Consider the following 27043-nt stretch of genomic DNA (forward strand, 5'->3'; position numbering starts at 1 on the left):
GTCCCGGTTTCTCCTGTCTCGTCAGAGGCGCTGGAGCAGAAATCCCACGTTAGAGGAAGGCCATGCCCCGGGGGCGTAGTGCCAATAGTTTCGTTTCATAAAAGAGGTACTATTAAACCTTCCTCTTTTTAATCTTCCAAATTTACGCCACTTTTTACTGTGTAGATGATTTGCGTATTTTGCATCACTCGATTTGAACAAATCTGTAATTTTTGATCAAAAACATTGTTTCAACTTTTTTTGTGCGTGAAATTCTGCGAAGGCAATCGCTACAAAAAAAAAGGAACAATGAACAAAAATTACAGATATGATCATATCGGGTTCTGCAAAACTCTAAAATCATCTAGACATCCTTACGAATCTCTGAAAAAAGAATCGCCTCGATTGATTGAGTTTTTGCCGAGATCAAGCGAGTGGAAGTTACTGTGCCGACTTTTTTTTTAATGCTTTTGCCTCCGTGTAAGTTTACATGCAGTGGGTGTTCCAGCGTTAAAAGATGGGAATCATCACAAAATAGTGCACACCCGACGATTTGGTATTTATGGTACATGCTGTATACAAAACATTAATACAGTTTAAATTATTTGATCAACTGTTCAGCCGACAAAAAAAAAAAATTAAAAAAAAAAACTAAAATGTTCCTAGCGTCGAACTCATCACACTGGAATTCCAGTTCTTTCCATTCCCCATCTACCAATCGATCCAAGTGCCAATTAAACATTAGATTGTTTGCATGCAAAACAAACATTGATTACACACCTGCAGCCGGTGCCAGCGCAATCGCGATCCACAGCAGCACCGCAAACCAGTGATGATGATCAGCCAAGAAGCTGCTGCTGCTGCTCCGCCGACTTCGACTCCGTTGACTCGATGACGTCATGCTGCTTCTCCGCAAAATTTGCCTATTCACCACCACTTGTGGTGAGTCTCGCAGCAAACTGCTGATCAACATGGTTATGGTGGTGGTGGGTGGTGTTGATCTTTACAGCACACACACGCACTATTCTGCGACACTGAGATCATATGGTCTGCTGCTGAGACTTTTTTTTTGTTTGACTGAACACACCTCAAACACCTTAGTCGAATGGTTTAATTCACTTTTAAGTGTGTTTGACGAAAACAGGTTTGGAATATTATTTTTACACTTTTTCGAGACTTCCTTTTCCGCAGCGGAGGTGTTAACTCACACAATTGGAGCCTTTTGTGCGGTAACGAAATGGCACCACTGCCGTTGACTCAACGGATCTTCACGCAACTTGACGCAACTCTTCGGGCTGATCTCATTCGGCACATCACCAAAAAAATTCTTCGCTGTTTGTTTTTTTCACGTCTCGTTATTACACTTTTTTTAGGTCAAATCCCCCAAAAACAAAAACTTTACAATACACTCAAATTGGCACAGCTCTTATGTGATTACGTAAAAGCTGAATTTGGGCACATTCGGATGGTCATTTCTTCGGTTGCGATCCCACGTGGAATTTAGAGGCGTCATTTTTTCGTTTGATTATCTTTTTTTCGAACTGCACTAATTTCACGAGTAATCACCAGATCGAAATCCATGAAAGGTGAAATCTTCTTGTGCACGGTTTCCGGGGTTTTGGGGCGTTTTTCAGCTGTTCGAGCATCCGCTGCGGACGGAGTCTGAGGAAGAAATAATTCTTGGCGTTAGTGGGATGTATTTATTACTTCCTTTGCAAGGTTTTTTTGGTTCGGTTGATTTCGGTTGTTAAATACAGAAGCAGTTGATTGGTTGGTGTTGTGTGCCACAGGCTACGGAAATTCGGGGGTACCTACAAGACGTTGGACATGAGTTATAAATGTTTTTTCAAGAGCCTTTTGTCTTCCAATTTTGCCAAATTATTCTCCACGTTTTGTTGCTTTCAGTCAATAGCTCCCCGAAGTTTTTTTTATGAAATATGCATCATTACACTAAAAATTGTTTTTACTTTTATAAAAAGTCCGTGCTCCAACCCTTCTAGACTTAAAAATATGTGTAAGTTTGAAGAATTTGGCAAATCTCAAAAAGAAGCTTCTCGAGGTTTCGTATTCTAAGTTTCCAGAGTGTACAAAATTAAATTAAGTTATGCTACAACCTTCTCGCAATCAAATTATCGCAATTCCCAGAAAAAAGCCTTTTCTTTAAAAAGGTGAACGAACCGGCAGCCGCCAATTTCCGCTGATAAGATCAAAAGATCAACTCCGATTGCCGCCAAAGCCAGCCTTCAACAGGTAGCGTTTCTACCCGGTGATCTCCAATTATCCCGGGGTGTGGAACTATCCCATCAATTGCCACTCCAAATTGCTGCCAAGATTCGGGGATCGATCTAAGATCGCAGACTATCCCGGCTCGTTTGGCACACAAAAGGCACCTCAATTTCACGCCAAAATTACGCTCAAGCGCCCAAATTACCCTTGCCACGGGAACCTCTCGGTCCGGCCAAACGATGTTAGACACGGACCTCGCTGAATTCCCAGTCCCACTGTTATAGCAGAGCTTCCTCTCATCCCTCATCAGAAAACCAATAATCTTTTCCGGGTTCGCATCTCTCTCCCTCTCTAGGGGGGCTTTTGTGGAGGTCCCCGGATCAATACCCCACAGGCTGGCCGCGCTAAGCCGTAAGATCCGCGAACACACAAACCAGATTAATCACCACAATCTCGGCCCATTCAGCTTCAGCCAGATGGAGAGGTTGGATTAAGCTGAGAAACAAATTATAGACTTCAGCTGGCGGTAGAGAGAGACTGTGCTGCCTGGTGGTATTCAGCATCGCAATTTTACACCAAAACCGGTACCCAAGAAGTTCACCTTCAAATTCACGTGTTTTCTGGTAACCATCCCCCCTTTGTTTGCTATGTGCTGGCTTAAATGTCGCATTATTTCAAATTTGAAAGTCATCGCGGGCGCGGGAATCGTAAGCACTTGGGTTCGGCAAAGCACTATTTTATGTATTTCTGTGTTGGTAAATATAAAAAGATTTTAAAAAAGGTATTGGAGATTCTCCGATTTAATCTTATTAACAGTTATTTAGAAATTTTTAAAATTTAATCTTTTTAACAGTTATTTAGAAAATTTTATCGTTTTAATATAAACCAGCAACCTGATTGCACGAAGTCTAACGAGTTTTTAGATGGGAAATATTCAAAGAACCAAGCCATTTTTTGATAGATAAGTTATTAAATTTTTAAGTTTTCTTTAAAACCATGCGTTGAACATGCTCACCAAAAACCCTAAATTTGCTTAACAATCTATATTGAAATTTTCTGATCTTTTTGCAGGAAATTAGAAAAAATAAAGACAAAGTATTAGGGTAATTCTCCGCCAACTCACACAGCAGTTGCCCCGACCTCTCTTCGATTTGCGTGAAACTTTGTCCTCAGGGGTAACTTTTGTCCCTGATCACGAATCCGAGGTTTTTTGATATCTCGTGACGGAGGGGCGGTGCGACCCCTTTTATTTTTGAACATGTGAAAAAAGAGGTGTTTTTCATAAAATTGGTGATGAGATAGAAATTTGGCGTTAAGGAGACTTTTATGTAAAATTAGACGCTTGATTTGATGGCGTACTCAGAATTCTGAAAAAACGTATTTTTCATCGAAAGAAACACAAAAAAAGTTTTAAAAATTCTCCAATTTTCCGTTACTCGACTGTAATTTTTTATGGAACATGTTATTTTAAGGGAAATTTAATGTACTTTTCAAGTCTACATTGACCCAGAAGGGTCATTTTTAATTTAGAATTTTCATTTTAGAATTTCGTGTTTTTTTTCTATTTTTGCGGGGTTATTTTTTTTTATGTTCTACCAAGTTGTAGAGCAGACAATTACAAACAATTTGATATATAAACAAAAGGGGTTTGCTTATAAACATCACGAGTTATCGCGATTTTTCGAAATAAAGTTTTGAAAAAGTTGGTCGTCGTTATTCATGTCCGTTCATGGCCACCTACGACGAAACGACGACGAAACAGTGAGAAACGCAACAACTTTTTCAAAACTTTTTTTTTCGTAAAATCGCGATAACTCGTGATGTTTTTAAGCAAACCCTTAATGTTTATATATCAAAATTTTTGAAATTGTCTGCTCTACAACTTAGTACAACATTGTTACACTCTTAAAAAATAACCCTGCAAAGTAAGAAAAAACACGAAATTTTAAAATGAAAAATGTAGTTCAAAATGAAAAAATGACCCTTCTAGGTCAATGTTGATTTAAAAACTAACTTAATCCCCCTATGTGGTTGATGCCTTCCTCACTTTTTACCAAAAATGGGTATATGAGTGGTTTCATCATTTTTTAGATCCAGAAAAAAAGAACACAATTTATAACTTATGTGGTCATAACTCGAGACAGGGTTGCCAGATCTTAAATGTCTTGGACTCGTTGGAAAGGCCTTTCAATTACCTAACCAACGATGGGTCGGATGATGGATCCAGACATAGTATACATACTAGGATGTAACAAAAATGACTTTTTGGCGGGCATTCAAGGGTTTGTTCCGGTAAGCATACTAAGCTCAAATCCAAAATATGAGCTTGATTGGACGTAACAGGAGCTGGCGCTCCGCCCTTCAATTTTAAATGGGATTTAACCCTTAAAAAAAGATTTTTTCAAAAATGTCACTTTTTGAGGCATTTTGGCCACCAATGCGTTTACCAAAAACATCACTGGCGTGTAGGCCAGATCCTTGCGCATCTTTTGGTATATATAACATTGACATTTGGAGCACCCTGGAGCTCAATACAGGCATTCAAAGTTTGGCATTTTTTTCGAAAAATCGACCCCGGCAAAATCAAATGGCGTCTAGGGCGTCGCGAGGCGCGACGCATATCTTTTTTGCCGGGACCGATTTTTCGAAAAAAAATGCCAAACTTTGAAGGCCTGTACCGAGCTTCAGGGTGCTCCAAATGTCAATGTTATATATACCAAAAGATGCGCAAGGATCTGGCCTACACGCCAGTGATGTTTTTGGTAAACGCATCGGTGGCCAAAATGCCTCAAAAAGCGACATTTTTGAAAAAATCTTTTTTTACGGGTTAAATCCCATTTAAAATTGAAGGGTGGAGCGCCAGCTCCTGTTACGTCCAATCAAGCTCATATTTTGGATTTGGGCTTAGTATACCCACCGGAACAAACCCTTGAATGCCCGCCAAAAAGTCATTTTTGTTACACTCTAATACATACATTTAAGTGAGATCCGGCTTCAAAAAAGTACATAAATATCACTTAAGTGGTCATAACTCGAGACAGGGTTATCAGATCTTCAATGTTTTGGACTCATTGGAAAGGCCTTTCAATAACCTAACTAACGATGGGTCGGATGATGGATCCGGACATAGTTCACATACATTTAAGTGAGATCCGGCTTAAAAAAAGTACATAAATATCACTTAAGTGGTCATAACTCAAGACAGGGTTGCCAGATCTTCAATGTCTTGGACTCATTGGAAAGGCCTTTCAATTACCTAACCAACGATGGGTCGGATGATGGATCCGGACATAGTTTAAATACATTTAAGTGAGATCCGGCTTCAAAAAAGTACATAAATATCACTTAAGTGGTCATAACTCGAGACAGGGTTATCAGATCTTCAATGTTTTGGACTCATTGGAAAGGCCTTTCAATTACCTAACCAACGATGGGTCGGATGATGGATCCGGACATAGTTTACATACATTTAAGTGAGATCCGGCTTCAAAAAAGTACATAAATATCACTTAAGTGGTCATAACTCAAGACAGGGTTGCCAGATCTTCAATGTCTTGGACTCATTGGAAAGGCCTTTCAATTACCTAACCAACGATGGGTCGGATGATGGATCCGGACATAGTTTACATACATTTAAGTGAGATCCGGCTTCAAAAAAGTACATAAATTTCACTTAAGTGGTCATAACTCGAGACAGTGTTATCAGATCTTCAATGTCTTGGACTCATTGGAAAGGCCTTTCAATTACCTAACCAACGATGGTTCGGATGATGGATCCGGACATAGTTTAAATACATTTAAGTGAGATCCGGCTTCAAAAAAGTACATAAATATCACTTAAGTGGTCATAACTCGAGACAGGGTTATCAGATCTTCAATGTTTTGGACTCATTGGAAAGGCCTTTCAATTACCTAACTAATGATGGGTCGGATGATGGATCCGGACATAGTTCACATACATTTAAGTGAGATCCGGCTTAAAAAAAGTACATAAATATCACTTAAGTGGTCATAACTCAAGACAGGGTTGCCAGATCTTCAATGTCTTGGACTCATTGGAAAGGCCTTTCAATTACCTAACCAACGATGGGTCGGATGATGGATCCGGACATAGTTCACATACATTTAAGTGAGATCCGGCTTCAAAAAAGTACATAAATATCACTTAAGTGGTCATAACTCGAGACAGGGTTATCAGATCTTCAATGTCTTGGACTCATTGGAAAGGCCTTTCAATTACCTAATCAACGATGGGTTGGATGATGGATCTGGACATCGTTTACATGCATATAATTGAGATCCGGGTATTTGTGAAAACACATTTTTATGCATAACTTTTGAACTACTAATCGAAACTTCAAACAATTCAATAGCGATGTATGGGACCCTAAACCAAGTCGAATGCAAGTGGTTCGATCAAAATCGGTTCAGCCAGTGCTGAGAAAACTCAGTGAGAATTTTGGTCACATACATACATACACACACACATACACACACACATAAACACACACATACACACACACATACACACACACATACACACACACATACACACACACATACACACACACATACACACACACATACACACATACAGACATTTGTTCAGTTTTCGATTCTGAGTAGATATGTATACATGAAGGTGGGTCTAGGAGCTTTTAATAGAAAGTTCATTTTTAGACCAGGATTATAGCCTTACCTCAGTGAGGAAGGCAATACCTCAGTGAGGAAGGCAAAAGTACATTAAATTTCCCTTAAAATTACATGTTCTAAAAAAATTTTTACAGTCAAGTAACGGAAAATGGGAGGATTTTTAAAACTTTTTTAAGTGTTTTTTTCGATGCAGGCTGCAAACTATTGAAAAACACCTCTTTTTTCGCATGTTCAAAAATGGAAGGGTCGTACCGCCCCTCCGTCACGAGATATCAAAAAACTAACTTAATCCACCTATGTGGTTGGAGCCTTCCTCACTTTTTACCAACAATGGGTAATATGAGTGGTTTGGACACATACTTCAGCTATTTTTTTAAATCCAGAAAAATAAGTACACAGATATAACTTAAGTGGTAATAACTCGATACAGGGTTGCCAGATCTTCAATGTTGTGGACTCATTGGAAAGGCCTTTCAATTACCTAACCAACGATATGTCGGATGATGGATCCGGACATCGTTTACATACATTTAAGTGAGATCCGGCATCAAAAAAGTACAAATATATCACTTAAGTGGTCATAACTCGAGACAGGGTTGCCAGATCTTCAATGTTGTGGACTCATTGGAAAGGCCTTTCAATTACCTAACCAACGATATGTCGGATGATGGATCCGGACATCGTTTACATACATTTAAGTGAGATCCGGCATCAAAAAAGTACAAATATATCACTTAAGTGGTCATAACTCGAGACAGGGTTGCCAGATCTTCAATGTTGTGGACTCGTTAGAAAGGTCTTTTAATAACCTAACCAACGATATGTCGGATGATGGATCCGGACATTGTTTACATACATTTAAGTGAGATCCGGCATCAAAAAAGTACAAATATATCACTTAAGTGGTCATAACTCGAGACAGGGTTGCCAGATCTTCAATGTTGTGGACTCGTTGGAAAGGTCTTTCAATTACCTAACCAACGATATGTCGGATGATGGATCCGGACATCGTTTACATACATTTAAGTGAGATCCGGATATATGTGAAAACACATTTTTATACATAACTTTTGAACTAGTTATCGAAACTTCAAACAATTCAATAGCGATGTATGGGACCCTAAACCAAGTCGAATGCAACTGGTTTGGTCAAAATCGGTGCAGCCAGTTCTGAGAAAACTCAGTGAGAATTTTGGTCACATACATACATACACACACACATACACACACACATACACACACAGACATTTGTTCAGTTTTCGATTCTGAGTCGATATGTATACATGAAGGTGGGTCTTTGAGCTTTTAATAAAAAGTTCATTTTTAGAGCAGGATTATAGCCTTACCTCAGTGAGGAAGGCAAAACGGACCTCGGATTCGTGATCAGGGACAATAGTTGCTCCTTAGGACAAAGTTTCACGCAAATCGAAGAGGGGTCGGGGCAACTTTAAACGATTTCGTGTGAGTTGGTAGAGAATTACCCATTTACAAAGTTTATATATAAATAATATTATGTAAATATAATTCGACAACAAAATCTATTTTAAACTTTGAATAGGGCTAAAATATTAGAAAACACATATACAGCAATTCCCCGCGAAAACAGCATGATTCGAAAAAAAGAGTTCTCTGATCAGGCTCAAAATTTTTCAGGGGGTTCTTTGGCCAAAATAATTAGACTTTAGTATTTTTTGTTTGGCCATTAGGGTGACCTACGCCGTGTTAGGCTGACCCGAAAAATCGCCACTTTCGTCATTTTTCGCAAAAACCACTTTTTTTTCAAAAAAAATCTTATCTCCGCGCCATTCAATCCGATTTTAGCTGTCTTAGACGCAAAAGAATGTTGATGTGTTTGGCTATTTGGGAAAAATATTAAAAATCTAGTTTAACATTTGAAAAGGTCGTATGAAAACTTAAAATGCTGCTTTGAAGGTCTCGGGACCAAAGAGCCTATGTCTGAAAATATTTTTACCTGATTCCTCGTAAAATTTTACATAACATATCAAAAAATGGTGAAGTTATGTTTTCAATTTTCTTAGATACGATTTAAAAAAAAATAAAAAAACTAGGTTTTTCGACACACCACGCGCAAAAATCGGAAAATGACGAAAACGGCAAAAAATCGACTTTTTTCACTTAAACAGCGATAACTTAAAAAATTCAGCGATAATCTATGCATGTTAGGGTACTAAAAGTTGCATAATTCAATTACGAAAATTTTGGTTTTTTTCAAATCATGCTGTTTTCGTGGGGAATTGCTGTATAACAATGATAATAATTTTGAAAACAAAAGTAAAGAAATCAGAGGTTTTTACAGAAAGAAAATAACAAAACTTTGATTGCGTCAATTGAAAATTTTACAAAAAAATATGTGGCAAATAGAGGGAAATTCTCGAATTGCATGGTAAGGATTGGTCCTATTTCCACCGAATTTATGGTTTTAAACTATTTTAAAAAACTTGTTTTAACATTTGTGACAAATTTTTTTGCCTACATGCCACTGACTAATTTTTACTTGATTTTAGTCAAAATCGTTGTAATTCAAGGTCAATGTGCTTATATAACATAAGGTCCTCGATGGAAATACATGATGTTCTCCAAACTGATTTTATTTCCAGCGGTTCCGTTATAGACGCTTGAGACTGTTTTAAATTGTCACCAACCGTAAAATGTGTAACCTGATCTTGGGAACGAGCAAACAAAAGAAATACCAATCGAATGACGAATGCTGCGACCATTCCTGGAGAGATTGCTTTATTTCGCTTCAATGATGAGTCTATTCACGGTCCCGCGCTTGGTTACCAACAGAATAAGCCCATCAAATTCAAAATAACAACATTTCGCCACACCTCCCCACATCTTCAAAACCCCCTTTCTTCCCATCCGATGGGTATTTCCGATATGCTCTAGTTTTTCCCCACCAAGCCACAAAGCGCTTTTCACTGCCCTACAAAATCACTGTTGTTCGACCATCGTGACTCGCCGAGTCTCCCCTGACTGCTGCACCACCATCGTTTTCCCAGCCAGCTTAGTATCTTGATCACGCGAGCACGAGCTAGTTAAATTAATTAGCGAACAGTTGCTAAAAAACGCACACAACTTTCTGCGACTGCTCAGCTAATTGATCGCGGAATGAAGGTAGAGCTGTGATTCGGTTGGATGGGTTTGGTCAACGGTAAGATTGTAGTAGCTTTCTTGGAAAATGCTCAAAAAGTTTCGTCGAAACTGATAAAGCTATGAATTAAGAATAGGGTTCGTCGCTGCACTCCGTTAAAGTCTTCTATCCAAAAACTGTTCAAACATCCCGAAGACTCTACGTCAAACCCTTTTGTGTCTAGATCAACCTTCTATTCCAAGACCCATCACCAAGTTGTCAGCCGTTTGGAAACGACGACTATGCAACTCTGCAGCTGTTTTGAAGTCGAAGAGAAAGTCTTTCACGATATTTTTTGCTCGATCGTCTGACGGCGCAGTCTACCGTGCCATGCAACAACCACCGCCGTGGTAGATTCAATTGAAAGTGAATGGTGGTGGCGATTCAAACTTACCACAACCAGTCAGTCAGTCCAGACGGACGAACCAGCTTGAGTCAAGTTTTTTGAGAGACGACACACGGGAGGTTTCCGACCAAAGGGTTCGCCGCCAGGTAGAGTTGTTTCGGCTTGAGAAATGATTCTTTTCGGGTGAGCAGCACGATTGTCGGTGGAACCGCAGGGATCCCGGGGAGCTTTTGATAAATCTGTTTGTTGGGGCCAACAAAACGGGATCTGGTGGGATTAATAAATAGAGGAATATATATCACTTTCCAATTCAATTTAAAGTAGACATTTGACCAATTCTTTATCAAAACCAGAAATTGATTTTATTTGAAATTTTTGATTTGGTTCAAACTTTGTGGGGGCCTTCCCTACGATTAAAGAAGCTGTTTTGTGTCATTGGTTCAACCAGACAAGTCTCCATATAATTTCGGCAGCTATCCATACAAAAACGGATATTCGAAAATTTAAAATTTTGAATAATTTTTTGAATTTTCTAATGAATTTGTAATATAATATATAATACCGTGGTGTAGGGGTAAGCGTGGTTGCCTCTCACCCAGTCTGACTGGGTTCGATCCCAGAAGGTCCCGGTTGCAAATTTTGAGACGAGATTTGCCTTATCACGCCTTCCGTCGGGCAGGGAAGTAAATGTTGGCCCCGGTCTAACCTAGATGTTAGGTTGATAGCTCAGTCCAGGTGTAGGAGTCGTCTCCCTGAGTCCTGTCTCGGTAGAGTCGCTGGTAGACAGTTGGACTAACAATCCAAAGGTCGTCAGTTCGAATCCCGTGATGGATGGAAGCTAAGGTGTAAAAAGAGGTTTGCAATTGCCTCAACAATCATGCCTTCGGACACTTAGTTTCGAGTAGGAATCTCGTAATCGAGAAGGCCAAGGCAATGCTGTAGAGCGAATAATTTGATTTTTTTTAAATAAATATATAATATGTTCGTGCAAGACGGTATTTGTGTCCGTCCCCCACTACTTTTGTACTGATCAGAACAATACAGTATTTCTGTCTTTTCGCGCGCTGAGTACGAGACGGTTGGCTTAGCAGTCACCTCCAACGATTGTTTTAATCAATTAAGAGATTCTACGCGCCTGGGCTACAACAACAACAACACAACGTAGGGAATTCGAAGTCAGCATCTGGCTGAACATAATATAATAAATATAAATTTATAAATAGATACTCGGAAAAAAAGAAATTTGCAGACTTTTAATTAACTTTTTTACACAAAAACTCAAGTTCCCAAAATACTATTGTTTTTTTTTTTGCTTTAGAGACTTTCTAATATGTTTTAGGGGACCAAATCCCGCAACTTTTGAGCCAGACACCTCAGACGAAATATTTTAACAATGCTTAATATCAGACATACGATTGATCTTGAAAATACTTCGCTGGCTAGGACAACAAATATGTATTGGTAAGAATTTTTTTTATTGATTTTTTTTCAAATAGAATAATTTTTCGAAATTTATAAAAAAAAAAACAAAAATGTCAAGTTATGGCTAAATTATTATTTTTTGCACCAGGTGTCGAGCAAGTTAAGGTTTCGAAAAGACCTAATGAAAATAATTTTATGAAAAAAAAAACATGTTAAGGTGAAACGGGACGCCAATTTTTGGAAAACTTTTGGTCAACTGAAATCAATTTCTGAACTCGACATCATTAACGCGGCTTACAAAAAACTCGAGTCGAGGTGTCAACATGGCGCGACCTTCCCGTTTCACCTTAAGTAAATGGTTCATTGTATATTTTTAAATATATCTTAAAAAAGCAAAATCTGATCGGGAAAAAAAATACTGTAATTGGGTATTTTCAATGAAAACATTTAAACGTGATCGTGCTATCTTGTCGCACCCACCTTTTAGTCGTTTTGAGAAAAACGTGTTATTAATGTTTCACCTTGAATTAACAAAAACTAGACCAAGTAATGTAATCAATAACAAATACGTTTTGTTTGGCTGACTGTTCAATGCATTATCCCGAAATTTTGTTGATTTTGAGTTATAATCAAAAATGTTAACAGTGGTCTTGCATGCACTTGTGACAAAACGTCATCGACTAAAATTTCGTTTGGCCAGTTGTCGGTTATGCAGGGTGTGTCAATATAGCACGCTCTATTGAATCTTCTTTCACATAAAGAGTGAGAGTTTTTTTTTTATTGAAAATATCAAAATTGATACGAATTTTGGGGATCGGTGCAGGTCAAAAGATGAGGCATTCATTGCTACACAAATTGGCTCAAAATGCACGTGTGACAAGATAGCACGATCACGACGATTTGATCTATTCCGTATTCTTCTGTATGCCATCGGATTCAAATTCAAACCCCCGAAGTATGTGAGAGTCATGACTCAGAAAAGTTAGTCGATATGTGATTTGCATTCTTTGTTTTGGAAACAGCCTTGCGACACGTTGTGCATTTCAAGAACCAAAATAAAGTTGGTTAAGGTGAATTACAGTTGGAGAGTAAACAGCAATCACCATCCAATGAACGCCATAGCTGTGCAGGTCAAGTACACAAACACTCGCGCCAGAATAAACAAAAACATTTTTTGATATCAAAACACTTGGAACACTATTCGCAGCAACGCCACGTGCAGCTGTTAAATGGGGAGTAATTTTTTCCCACATCAAAACTGGTTATAAACTGGAGCCCGGTAATAGGCCGGGGACTGGAATTGAACCCGGAGCCGGGAGTCTCAGCCTCAGACGATCAGGTGACTCGAAACCGGAGAGATCGTTATCACGTCACGTTTTGAGCTCGGGGATGCTCGTGAAGGCAGAGCATATCTTTCTACGTCAGAGAGATTTCCTCTTGTTTTGCGAGGAGATCGTAATAAAGTTGAAAAAACATGCCGAATTGATTGCATGATGGATACATGAAAAGAAAATTTCAATTATTTGTGTACGTGCAAGGCAGTTTAGCAATAACAGGAAAAAAAGTAACACGTAAACTATTGAAAGCAAAGAGTTCGAAAAGGGGTGGGCACCATCAGTTGCAGAAGAAAGTTGAAATGAGTGTTTTGCATGATATAATTTGTGATGTTTTTTTTGTTTTCGTTGAATTACTTTACTTTCCATTTTCGGCCGCTTCTTTGATTTCACTTTTGTTTGTGGTAATTACAGTTCAATGATATCATGCAATTACATTGAGTAACAAATTCATATTGCAAATGTTTGCTTTTTTGTCCATCAAAATAAAAACGAATCTTTTTCAGTGTACTTTTTACCAACTGCAATCTCATCAACTCTTCCCAAGGAAAAAAAAAATGCAAAACTTCGTGCGAAAGGAAGTGGACTACTTTTTGCTGTGCCGTCTGCCTCAAGTTAAGATGTGACAATTGCCGGCCCGACAAAAAAGGAAGGAACATAACCTTACTTCTCTTGGCAAGCCACTCCAAATCGGGGGTCGGTCGGTTGAGAAAAAATAATGCAACAACGCACTCTGCAGCGAAGAACGCAAATGAAATGTCACGAAAAAGAACGTGAGTTCAGCGGTTTTTTGCTCTTCAGTTGTTTTATGCAATAATGCCTGCCAGCTCCGGCAGTTGTCCATCACCGGGCTGTCAGAGTGAAGGTAATAAATGCCGAAAGTGGTTCACGTTGTAAGTGCTTTTGTCTTTTTTGTACTGAGTCAAGTCCCATTAATGGATCTATGGCAAATTCGGGACTTACAAACTTGATAAGAATTTTCAACTATCATTCCAACAAATAATACAAATTTGTAACTGATTAAAAAAAATATGTGGCAAACACCAATTCCCAGATCGAATTGGAAATTTGGTAGAATTTGTATTTAATTTTCAAACAGCAGATTGAAAACATAAACATGAAAAATAATATGAAAATCCATTTATAGCAATTCCATTGTGAAACTATTTACATATACCGTCATTCTAGAAAAACGAAACGGTCTTTTTTCATCGCCAAAAATAACGGTAAGGAAATAGAAGTTTATAGAACAAGCTGCAAAAAGAGGATTTTTTCAGCACGAGTCGTACATTTATCCAACGAGGTTCACCGAGTTGGATAAATACGACGAGCGAGTTCCATACAACGTTTTTTTTTGCAATTTCGAAAAGCACCATTTGAACAGAATTATAAGACAAATGTCCATGCATTGAGTCAATAAATCGTTTAAATAAAAAAATGTTGAAACGTACAACTTTTCCTAATAAGTGCTGAAAAGTAGAACTTTTCAGCATTTGTTTTGAAAGGGTTTCTATTCGATTCTGTTATTTTTGGTAGAGAAAAGTAGGCAGATTCTTCGTTCGAGAATGACAAGCAAAGTAAGTAGTTTCAGGATGGAATTGCAAAATAGTAGTGTATGCAACAAGTTGCAAAAAGAATATTTTTTCAGCACGAGTCGTACATTTATTCAACGAGGTTTACCGAGTTGGAGAAATACGACGAGTGCTGAAAAAATCAAGTTTTGCAACAAGTTGCTTACAGCATTTTTTGCAATTTCAAAAAACGCTTTTTGAAAGTAATTTTGTGTCAAACATTCATGTGTTAAGTTAATTCACCGTTAAATACAAAAAAATATTTGAGAATGTTACTTTCGATACTAGTGTTGAAAAGTTCAACTTTTCAGCATCCATTTCAGTGCTGATATTGACTGGTATTGAAAGGTACTAATTTTCCATTCGGCTATCATTGGTAGGGAAAAGTAGGCCATTTCGTTTCTCCAGACGGACAGGAAAAGTTGACAGTTTCACAGCGGAATTACAAAAAGTACTTTTTTGCAATTCCGTCGTGAAACTACTTACTTTTCCTGTCATTCTTGAACGACGAAATAGCCTACTTTTCTGTACCAAAAATAACAGAATCGAATAGCAACACTTTTCAAAATAAATGCTGCAAAGTTCTACTTTTCAGAACTGAAATGGGTGCTGAAAAGTTGAACTTTTCAGCACTTGTTTCGAAAAGCAACACTTTTCAACATTTTTTTTATTTAAACGATTTATTGACAAAATACATAAACATTTGACTTAAAATTTCACTCAATGGGTGATTTTCGGATTTGCAAAAAATGTTGTATGGAACTCGTTGCAAAACTTGATTTTTTCAGCACTCTTTGTATTTACCCAACTCGGTGAACCTCGTTGGATAAATGTACGACTCGTGCTGAAAAAATCCTCTTTTTGCAACTTGTTGCATAATAGTAGTTTATGCATCAAGTTGCAAAAAAAAGATTTTTTCAGCACGTGTCGTACATTTATCCAACGAGGTTCACCGAGTTGGATAAATACGACAAGTGCTGAAAAAATCATGGTTTGCAACGAGTTCCATACAACATTTTTTGCATTTCTGAAAAACACCCATTGAGTTTAATTATAAGTCGAATGTTCATGTATTTTGTCAATAAATCGTTTAAATAAAAAAAAAATTGAAAAGTATTACTTTTCAAAACTATTGCTGAAAAGTTCAACTTTTCAGCATCCATTTCAGTGCTGAAAAGTAGAACTTTTCATCATTTGTTTTGAAATGTGTTTCTATTTGATTCTGTCATTTTTAGTAGATAAAAGTAGGCTGTTTCGTCACGCGAGAATGACAGGAAAAGTAGGAAGTTTCAAGACGGAATTGCAAAAACTACTATTTTGCAATTCCGTCGTGAAACTGCTTACCTTTTCTGTCATTCTTAAACGACGAAACAACCTGCTTTTCTGTACCAAAAATAGCAGAATGAAATAATAACCCATTTCAAAACAAATGCTGAAAAGTTGTACTTTTCAGCACTGAAATGGATCCCGAAAAGTTCAACTTTTCAGCACTTGCTTGGAAAAGTTATACTTTTCAACATTTTTTTTGATTTTAACGATTCATTGACTCAATGCAAGGCCATTTGTTATATAATTCTGTTCAAATGGATTGCAAAAAACGTTGTATGGAACTCGTTGTGAAACTTGATTTTTTTCTTAACTCGACGTATTTCTTTTTGCAATTTGTTGCATAAACTACCAGCGAGAGTCGTACATTTATTTAACTAGGTTAACCATTTTGCATCATTGGTAGGACTAGTGATTTTTCGCGATTTCGCGGAAGTCGCGTAATCCGTGGAATTTGACCTTGGCCGTGAAATTTGGCAAATACCGTGAAATGCCGCGAAATTCGAAATAGTATATTGTCAAATTGCACCTAAGTGAATTTGAACATTGATTTGTTAATGTTCAAAAAATCCAAAAGATTTTTAATATGCATTTAGGTACTCATTTGTGAAAATATCGTTTATTACAATGTTTTACGATATGCAGATAATTGATTGTAAAAATCCAGGAGGTCATGAACGAATTTCATTTTTTTGTTTTTTCAATACATTACATGTTCTAAGGTAATTAAAATGTTGAATGTTTCGAAATTATGGATAACAAATGTTTAAAAAAACTTTCATAGCTAAATGGATTTTTGCCTAAACTCTTTTGAAATATTCAAATTTCCCTTTTGTTGAAAATCCTGATAACAAACTAAGCTTCTCTTAATTTACTGATTCTAGTTTTGGTGGATTCTCCGTTCAGCAAGTGCTGCATTTTAAAGATTCGCTAATTTTTCAGCAAAACTAGGATGGCTGAATTTTAACTTCAGCTCGTGAAAATTGTGCAAAATTTCACAAAATTGAGATCATATTTTGTATCATGAATATATTTTGAATTTCACAAATATTTGAAAATCTGTATCTTGAGATAGGATTTCCTTATCGATTTGATGTCTTTGGAGAAATTGTAGGTTAGGATAATTCTATTAGGAATAACTTTTTATCACATAAATTTAATTTTGATAAATTTAGCCGCCTTTGATTTTTTTTATTTTGTTGGTTTATTTATTTTAATGGAAAAAAATTGAGCGGAAGTTTTGTTTTTCGCTAAGTTATGATCTTCTGCAACAATAATGATTTCTTAAAAGTAATTTCCCTAAAAAAACAACCAAGAGTAATTTTTGGATTCAAAGTTTAATTTGGAATCAAAAACAGATTTTGTGATTTTTTGCAATGCAACCAATCCTAAGGTCCAAATAAAAAAAAATACGTGTCTTATTATTTGGGCCAAGGACAGTCATGACCAATTTTGAGCCATTTTCAAATTATGAGTTTTAACTTTTATATGGAAATTGCTGTGTGTATAGAAAAAGTAAGTGTTATATTTTGTCGGGTTTTTAATTAAGTTCAAAGCGTGGTTGCATTTTGGCAAGAAATTATTGTAGTCAATGCTGAAATTAGTTGTGTAATCAAGAACATAAGAAATTATCAAGATTTAATTTTTTCCCTATAACGGTAATTCTCTACCAACTCACACGTAATCTGGAAAAGTTGCCCCGACCCCTCTTCGATTTGCGTGAAACTTTGTCCTAAGGGGTAATTTTTGTCCCTGATCACGAATACGAGGTCCAATTGTTTATTTCTCGTGACGGAGGGGCGGTACGACCCCTTCCATTTTTGAACATGCGAAAAAAGAATCGTTTTTCAATAATTTGCAGCCTGAAACGGTGATGAGATAGAAATTTGGTGTCAAAGGGACTTTTATGTAAAATTAGACGCCCGATTTGATGACGTACTCAGAATTCTGAAAACATTTTTTTTTTCATCGAAAAAAACACTAAAAAAGTTTTGAAAATTCTCCCATTTTCCGTTACTCGACTGTAAAAATTTTTGGAACATGTCATTTTATGGGAAATTTAATGTTCTTTTTGAATCTACATTGACCCAGAAGGGTAATTTTTTCATTTAGAACAAAATTTTGCATATTTAAATTTCGTGTTTTTTCTAACTTTGCAGGGTTATTTTTTAGAGTGTAACAATATTCAACAAAGTTGTAGTACAGACAATTACAAAAATTTTGATGTATAGAAATGAGGGGTTTGCTTATAAACATGACGAGTTATCGCGATTTTACGAAAAAAAAGTTTGACACCAATTTTGAATAATTCTAGTGAACCAATTTTGAATAATTCTAGTGAACCAAATTTCAATAATTCTAGTGAAAGTTTTGCCTTTTCAAAGGTTTATTACCATATGATAACGCTTCGCTCATTATGTCGAATCTTGTAAAACTTTACAACTAATTGGCACTTTCTTCCAACTTTTATGATTCTTTTCCCGCTACTTAAAGCCTCAAAGCCTCACGAGAAGTTCCAACCTCACCCACTTCGCTGAAGCAACATAACCATAAACTTATCCACAACTTCCCCAGCAAAAACACTCATTGGTCACTCAGCAGCTTCACGTTTTCAACTCGAGAGTGTCATAAACATATTTTACCACCATTATTTCCACAGCGCATTTTCCTCAACTCTTGCTCCGACTCCAATCGCTAGCCTGTTTTCCATTGTCCATTAGGGTAATGTTCCATAAAGCTTAAAACCACCAACATCAGCAAACCAACCAACGTCAACCAACTTGCAGAAGTAATCCAACCGAAACGTTGGCGAGAGAGAGAGTGACGACAACGTACGAAGGTTCGAAAGTCAGAAGCATGACATTTCTTCACTTTTCTTGTGTGGCTTTTCAGGTTACTCAACTGTGCAAACTCACTTCCTAATGTTGATTTGTCACTTTTGTTATGGGTGTGTGTGCTTTTTTTAAGTGCAGTCATAACACTTTAGCTCTTCGTGCATAAATCCTTTTTTTGTTCACTGCATTGAAGTTGTTTATTTTTAAGTAGTAGACTGACTCAAATATAACAATTTTTGATACAAAGCTTACTGGAGAGTTTTCACCAAATTGAAGTTAAAATTGCAGTTATTCAATATGTTTGTAAGTATTTTACTAAAGACTCCACTTTTTGAACCAGTCTAATCGACAATCAGTAGAAATTTCTCTTGCACACCTTTTCAACTGAGTTTTTCGAGCAGATTCGCAATCTCCTTCCGTCACTCTCTCGCTCATAATCGTGGTCGTCACGCGAAATACGACCTCGCCAAACTCGAACACCATTCACTTACATATTTTTCTCACTATCACCGCAGCCCAGCTCGGCTCGTCAAACGTGACAATCGGGGAACACAATTAATCTCTCCCCTTCTGGTAATTACGCCATTGTTGTTTTTTTGTTGCTTTTATTTCACTTCCCGCTCACTCGCACACTCACTCGGCGATTCTCTCACTCGCGAAAATCCCTCACCGATGCAACATTAACCAAATTCGCCTTAATTCAATATTTACATTCACTTCACGTGGTTAAGTGTATGCGTAAGTAAGTTTTTTTTCATAATTTTTTCAATGTACTGGTCAAACACACTCCCGGAACCTTTCTGCGAACCGATCGACGGCGGTGTGGCACAACCGAACCTTGGCCACCTTCTCGCGAGCACCTCCGGACACGAACTGAGCTCCGGGTTGGAACTGAACGGCGATGATCGCTCGTCGCTCAAATGAGTGAATGAATGAAACGGGGGGAGCCGAATGGCGATGGTGGTGTTGGTGCGTTGATTGTTTGATGGGGGGATAGGGTTGGTACAACTACATACCCGTTTGAATGATGATCGTGGGTTTTGGGGTGGTGTTGGTCGAATGGGTGATCTTCAGGAGGATGGAGTGGGATTTTGGTACTCATTGATTGTAACAAAGTTATGATTTAAGTTAAAATAACTCATATGAAACTTAAATTAAGTTAAGACCCCATTGATTCGGTATATTTATTTAGCCAAATTGTTGAAATTGATACCAACAATAAAAATACCAGAAATTATCAGTCCACAATACACGCAATATTATCATTTAAACAACGATGTAACAATAAAAAACTAACTTAATCCACCTATGTGGTTGATGCCTTCCTCACTTTTTACCAACAATGGGTAATATGAGTGGTTTGGACACATATTTCAGCTATTTTTTAGGTCCAGAAAAATAAGTACACAGATATAACTTAAGTTGTCATAACTTGAGACAGGGTTGCCAGATTTTCAATAATGTGGACTCGTTGGAAAGGTCTCTTGATTACCTAACCAACGATGGGTCGGATGATGGTTCCGGACATCGTTTACATACATTTAAGTGAGATCCGGCTTCAAAAAAGTACATAAATATCACTTAAGTGGTCATAACTCAAGACAGGGTTGCCAGATCTTCGATGTTGAGGACTCGTTGGAAAGGTCTGTTGATTACCTAACCAACGATAGGTCGGATGATGGTTCCGGACATCGTTTACATACATTTAAGTGAGATCTGGCTTCAAAAAAGTACATAAATATCACTTAAGTGGTCATAACTCGAGACAGGGTTACCAGATTTTCAATTATGTGAACTCGTTGGAAAGGTCTCTTGATTACCTAACCAATGATGGGTCGGATGATGGATCTGGACATCGTTTACATACATTTAAGTGAGATCCGGCTTCAAAAAAGTACATAAATATCACTTAAGTGGTCATAACTCGAGACAGGGTTGCCAGATCTTCAATGTTGTGGACTCGTTGGAAAGGTTTCTCGATTATCTAACCAACGATGGGTCGGATGATGGTTCCGGACATCGTTTACATGCATTTAAGTGAGATCCGGCTTCAAAAAAGTACATAAATATCACTTAAGTGGTCATAACTCGAGACAGGGTTGCCAGATCTTCGATGTTGAGGACTCGTTGGAAAGGTCTCTTGATTACCTAACCAACGATGGGTCGGATGATGGTTCCGGACATCGTTTACATGCATTTAATTGAGATCCGGATATATGTGAAAACACATTTTTATACATAACTTTTGAACTACTTATCGAAACTTCAAACAATTCAATAGCGATGTATGAGACCCTAAACCAAGTCGAATGCAACTGGTTCGATCAAAATCGGTTCAGCCAGTGCTGAGAAAACTTGGCAAGATTTTTGAACACATACATACATACACACACACACACACATACACACACACACACAGACATTTGTTCAGTTTTCGATTCTGAGTCGATATGTATATATGAAGGTGGGTCTTCGAGCTTTTAATAAAAAATTCATTTTTAGAGCAGGATTATAGCCTTACTTCAGTAAGGAAGGCAAAATACATTTTTTACAACTTTTTAAGTGAGACATGTTGGAATGATGAGGAAAACCATTCTCGAGCATTCGAAATGACTTGAATGAGCAAAAGATTTATTTTCAAATGTCATTGAATGTTGCATTAGTCTGCCAAAATATGAGTCTGATTGTAATTTCTATTGAAATCCTAAAATTCACTATTATATCATGCACTTCGTCAGTATTTCGCAAAAGATTACAGAGTGGCTCGATCTCTTAAGAAGTGATAATGTTAAAAAGTTGGTCGGTGGTGATATCTCTCCCCAGTATGTTCACATTGAAACTGGAGATTTTCATAACTTCTATTAAAAATTCGAAAAATCTACTTCTGTTTCGAGATCAGGCAAGTCGTAATAAAAAAATAATAAATTCTGTGCCTTATGAAGTTCAAACAATAAGGCCATGAACTTTATGTTTGTTTGTTATATTTATAATTATTTTCTTCAACATGATGGAAGAGCTTTAATTTTTTTCTGAGTTTATAAAGTAGTTTATGCAACAAGTGGAAAAAAGAAGTTTTTTTTCAGCACGAGTCGAACATTTATCCTACGTATGTGGCAGTGCGTGGCCGAATGGTTACGCTGTCCGCTTTGTAAGCGGATGATTCTGGGTTCGATTCCCATCTGCTGCAACCTTCCATCGGATGAGGAAGTAAAATGTCGGTCCCGGCCTTGGTTGCTAGGCCGTTAAGTCATTCCAGGTGTAGGAGTCGTCTCCATGCCATAAGTACAAACAACACACCAAACCAAGCCTACTCCGGTGGAATCGCTGGCGGCGGTTGGACTCGCAATCCGAAGGTCGTCAGTTCAAACACTGGGGTGGAAGGTTCTTTGGAGTAGAAAGAGGTTTGGGTGCTCTCCCCATTCAAGCCTTCGGACTCCTAGGTTCGAGCAGAAACTTGCAATAGAGACTACAAAAGACCCGGAGGTCTTTAATTTGGATGGTTTTTTTTTTGTTAAATGAACAAAAAATACGTTGCTTTCACTCAAAAACCTATTCAAAGGGTGTTTTCGTGATTGCAAAAAAAAAAAAAAAATGTATGGAACTCGGTGCAAATTATTACTTTTTCAGCACTTCGTCTGGTGTGTGCTATCTTGTGCCAACGACCATTTAGTAATATTGGAGAAAATTTTAAAGTTTGAAAAAATATTTGCAGGGTTATTTTTTAGAGTGCGAAATTTTAAAATGAAAATTGTTGTTATAAATGAAAAATTACCCTTCTGGGTCAATGTAGATACGAAAAGTACATTAAATTTCCCTTAAAATGACATATTCCAAAATTTTGTACGGTCGAGTAACGGAAAATGGAAGAGTTTTAAAAACTTTTCTAGTGTTTTTTTTTCAATGAAAAATACTTTTTTTTCGGAATTCTGAGTAGGGTAGGGTAGTCGTCAATGAGACACTTTTGGTTTTCAACTTTCAACGATTTTTCTATTTTTTTCATTAGCATGTTTTAATGAGCTTTTATTTGCATTATTTTTCTTTTAATGTGTTCTAACATTGACAAAAATATGAGATCGATCCGACATCTACAGCCAGAGTTATTCAACTGTCTCATTGTAGACGCACTTGGCAGGAACAATGAGACAGCTGGGGAACAATGAGACACTTTACGAAAATCAACATTTTTCTAGCAAAACATCATGTTTTCGTATTGTTTCATTGCAGGTGACTTGCCTTGAACATTTTAGAGCAATTTTGCCAACATGAAACTTTTAATAACAAAAGTTACACTAAAAAGTATTGAAATATTGTAAAATCCATATATTTATACCAAATAACTTAGTATTTTTGGTTAAATGAAGTTTAAACTCTATAAATATGCCAATGATCACTTTTAATTCATGTTTTGAAAGATTTCCATCGATTTTGAAAAGTTTATTGAACAAAAATCAAAGTGTCTCATTGTTACCCATGGGCTGAAATGAGTGGGGAACAATGAGACAGCCCTGGATTCTGGGTATATTCTAAATTTTGGCCAAATCTAATGAAAGGACGTTGTAGCCCAACTTAATCCCTATGGAACGTCGAAAGAAATTTGAAGAAATATTAGTTTTGGTGTAAATGGCAGCCTACGAGCGAAAAAGTAATTTCTGTCCATAATTTACTTTTACACCCCATAATCAAACATTTATGAATTACTTTTCAAGGGATCGTCCATAACCAAAGCCACTTATATGGCAGACGTGTATCCAGTAGACACACCTTTCCCCCAAATATGAGCCTGATGGGTTGAAACTACGACTTGTGAGAGCCATTTTATCATTGTTCCCCGTGTCTCATTGATGACTACTCTACCCTACACGATCAAATTGGGCGTACAATTTTACATAAAAGTCCCTTCGACACCAAATTTCTATCTCATCAACGTTTCAGGATGCAAATTATTGGAAATTTTTTTTTTCACGTGTAAAACAATTAAAGGGTTCGTACCGCCCCTCCGTCACGAGATATCAAAAAATGGACCTCGGATTCGTGTTCAGGGACAAAAGTCAACATTTGAATGCAAAAAGTGTTTCAAAATGCATTTTACAATAGTTCAGTGTTTTTAACACTTTTAAAAAAATGTTTGATTTTACGATACAAAAATTTTATTGAAATAAAACTTTTTTCGAAAATAAACATCGAAAAACTCATAAATTCAAAAGATTTTTAAACCAACCCAAAAATGCTAAAAATGATTCGAAATGCAGGGGAATGTATTTTAACTTGATTTGAGCTGCACGGCAAAAAAAAATGAATTTTGGAATGTTAAAAATTTGGTTGGTTGAATATTACCTCTTTTTTGAGTAATATTTCCTAAAGTATGTGTTAAAATGTGACCCTGATGAATATTCACCAGAAATTGATGGAAATTTATCATTTTTTGATTCTTTTCAATGTAATATTACACATTTTTTTGCCACAAAATCTGTCACCATTTCTGATTAATATTACCATTAATTTTTTTCCTGTGTGATTGTACTTAAGTTTCCATTGAAACTGTGAAGTTAACTGCGTTATCTTTCAGTGAAGTTTCGTAACATTATTTGGCTTCATCCATAAAGTACGTCACGCTAAAATTAGCTAAAAATTACCCCCTCCCCCTCCTTTGTCACGCCTTTCCTTTACTTTTAACATGCAATTCCACACTTGCTCAGACCCCTCTCCCCCCTGGAGCGTGGCATACTTTATGGATGACGCCTTTCACATTCTTTTTGATTTTTTGTAATAATGAAAAAAATGCTTTAAACATGCACAATTTAAGCTTATTTCGCAGGAAATTAAAAATAAATTATCTGCATTATTTTAAACTCTGTAACGAATATTATCTCCAAATAATGAGTTCCTAATTTTCCATGGAAATGCTTGTAAAATGCCTGTTAAAAACACTAAGAAGCAATTTTCGATTCGATTCTAAAGAATCTTGAATTTCGAGGCACTTGGCCGTATTTACCAAAATTTATGGCTGACTTTCTGTCATGATTTTGTTTCTGTCATAAGATTAGACTCAGCTATCCGAAGTCTTCGAATAACGAATCACAAAAAATGTAATCTACATGTATTTCGGGACGTTAAGCTCAAATATGACAAAAACTGGAAATTTGTTTTCCAAAATGATGGACTATTTCGATTTTTCAATTGGTTGAACTTGAATTCGACTCGAATGTTTGGAAAAAAAAATTGGAAGTATATTATTCAAAATGTTGGCGATTTTTCCCCTTTTCTGAACTAGAATTTGAACTAAGATTTTAGAGAATCAAGAAAAAAAATTGCGATTCGTGAAGTGGACGTATGATAACCGCACTTCGGATAAACGAGGCTTTGGATAATCGAGTCTAGACTGTAGTACCAAAATCCATCTCCAACTTGATCAGAAATGCTGAACACGAGTTGTTTGTTCATCGTCGTGTCCAACGTTTTGGTCGTTTTACACTAATACTTCTATTCTCAGGTGGAAAAACCCTTATAATCACTAGGATACAAATGGAGATTTTGAGAAGATATGACTTAATTGTAAAATTTTGGTAATAAAGCGTTATGTAAAATTTTCGTATAATATGTTAGGTTAAGTGTTTTGAAATATTCTTCTAAAACATTTTTTTTTCACGACATAAAAATCACAAAGAAATTGAAAAAACCTCTTTTTAGCAAATTTAGCATAATTTTAAATATAATTAAATACTGGTACCAATAACTGAAATACTTTCATCAAACCTTTCATGCTCCCCTTTGCATGCAGTTTCGTTGCCAAACTCCACACTAACACTCTTCCACGAATCCGCGAACAACCTTGAGCCTGTCTGTCTCTAAGCCTAAACGCTCGCGAATGAAAGTTGTCGACCAAAACAGAGAGCAAGAGCGAAAAGAAATTGAAAAGGAGAAGAAGAGCAAAGAAAGAAGACGAACCGCTGGGAGTTACCGCAAAATGCATTGAGGGAAAATATAAAAGAAGTGTGCTTTGGCTCTGATTTCGGGCTCGGTGCCGCTGTGGTTAAGCTATTATTATTGTTATTTTTATTATTGGTATTATTATTTTATTTAGGGTGGCGCAGTGGTCGTGGGGTGCGCCTGCGGCTTACCAAGTAAATTTCTCTTTTTTCTTTCACCAAGAGGCCGCCAAATGTTGCGCATGCGACTTATGTTTCTTTTTTTTTACTTTGCTGCATGTAAAATCATGGAAATGGCTTAATAGATTAAGTGTCAGAAATAAGCCTTCAAGCTATGGTTTCGAATTATGACGCTGGGCTTTTCCTTTCACCAAGTTCCGGCGTGATTTATGTCGATCTAATCCGATTGAGGCGGATTCGTGATTTATTTATTACATATAATTCAACAAACCTTAAACAAAAATCGTCACAGGTTAAGTAACTCCGTCGAAAACCGATCGGCGAAAGCTAAGCCTGGGGTTCGTCGCTTGATGTGCCTCGCGCTGTTGCAGTCTCTTTTGCTCGCGGGTTCGTCGCTTGCACGATCGCATAATCTCGGCAAGCTTCGGTGGCAGCGCGTCATCATCTGCATAAGAGGAAAGCCAGTCTCTTAATTCGCGATGGTGGAGAAATTTTTCAGCCACGAGAGCTCGAAATGCTCAAGGTCGTTTTGTCACGGAATTGACATTTCAGTGCTGTTTTAGAGCTCCCTTCTCTGGCAATTTCGCTCTCGCGAGCACGTTTGAACGTGTTTGCGGGATGCTGGTTTGAGATGAAGCTTTGTCTGTGTGGGATATGGTGGGAAGCTCATCTTGCACTAAACCTAGCAACTATAGCGGTAATAAAAAATTCTGCTTAGTGTTTCTACTAATTAACGGCTGAAGTTACAATTGTTGTGTGAGTGTGAGAGAGCACATGGTAATGGTGGGAAAATTGCGTTTATCGTATTTTGTTTTGCATGATATCGTCATTAATAGATAACATACAAATTCGTGCCTCCGTAAATGCAATTAGTGTTCACGGAGAGGGCTGTGCAAAACTGAGGAATCGTCGGGTTGAACTAATCTGGCAGATTTACTGCTTTTGCCTTGACCGTAATTGGAGGCTTGGTATTCATGATTGTTGTTTGGATTTTAGGCTGGGAATGCTATTATAACTAGAATAAGGTTGTGACCAAATTATATGGATATCGCAATACACACTTGTGACAGAGATTAATATTTCATGAAAATG

General features: G+C 37.1%; 1 protein-coding gene across 1 annotated transcript in view; it reads right to left on the reverse strand.

The window, feature by feature from the left end:
- Positions 1-19716, reverse strand: part of LOC120421866 (tyrosine kinase receptor Cad96Ca-like) — a 40310-nt gene extending 20594 nt beyond the window's left edge. The window contains exons 1-2 of the mRNA XM_039585164.2: positions 19337-19716; positions 760-1641 (exon numbers count right to left, since the gene is read on the reverse strand). Of these exons, the coding sequence (XP_039441098.1) occupies positions 760-952 (193 nt within the window). The 5' untranslated portion in view covers positions 953-1641; positions 19337-19716. The remainder of the gene's footprint in view (positions 1-759; positions 1642-19336) is intronic.
- Positions 19717-27043: the final 7327 nt, after the last annotated feature.

This window comes from Culex pipiens, chromosome 2 (assembly GCF_016801865.2).
Source record: "Culex pipiens pallens isolate TS chromosome 2, TS_CPP_V2, whole genome shotgun sequence".
In the NCBI taxonomy this organism is placed as follows: Eukaryota; Metazoa; Arthropoda; class Insecta; order Diptera; family Culicidae; genus Culex; species Culex pipiens.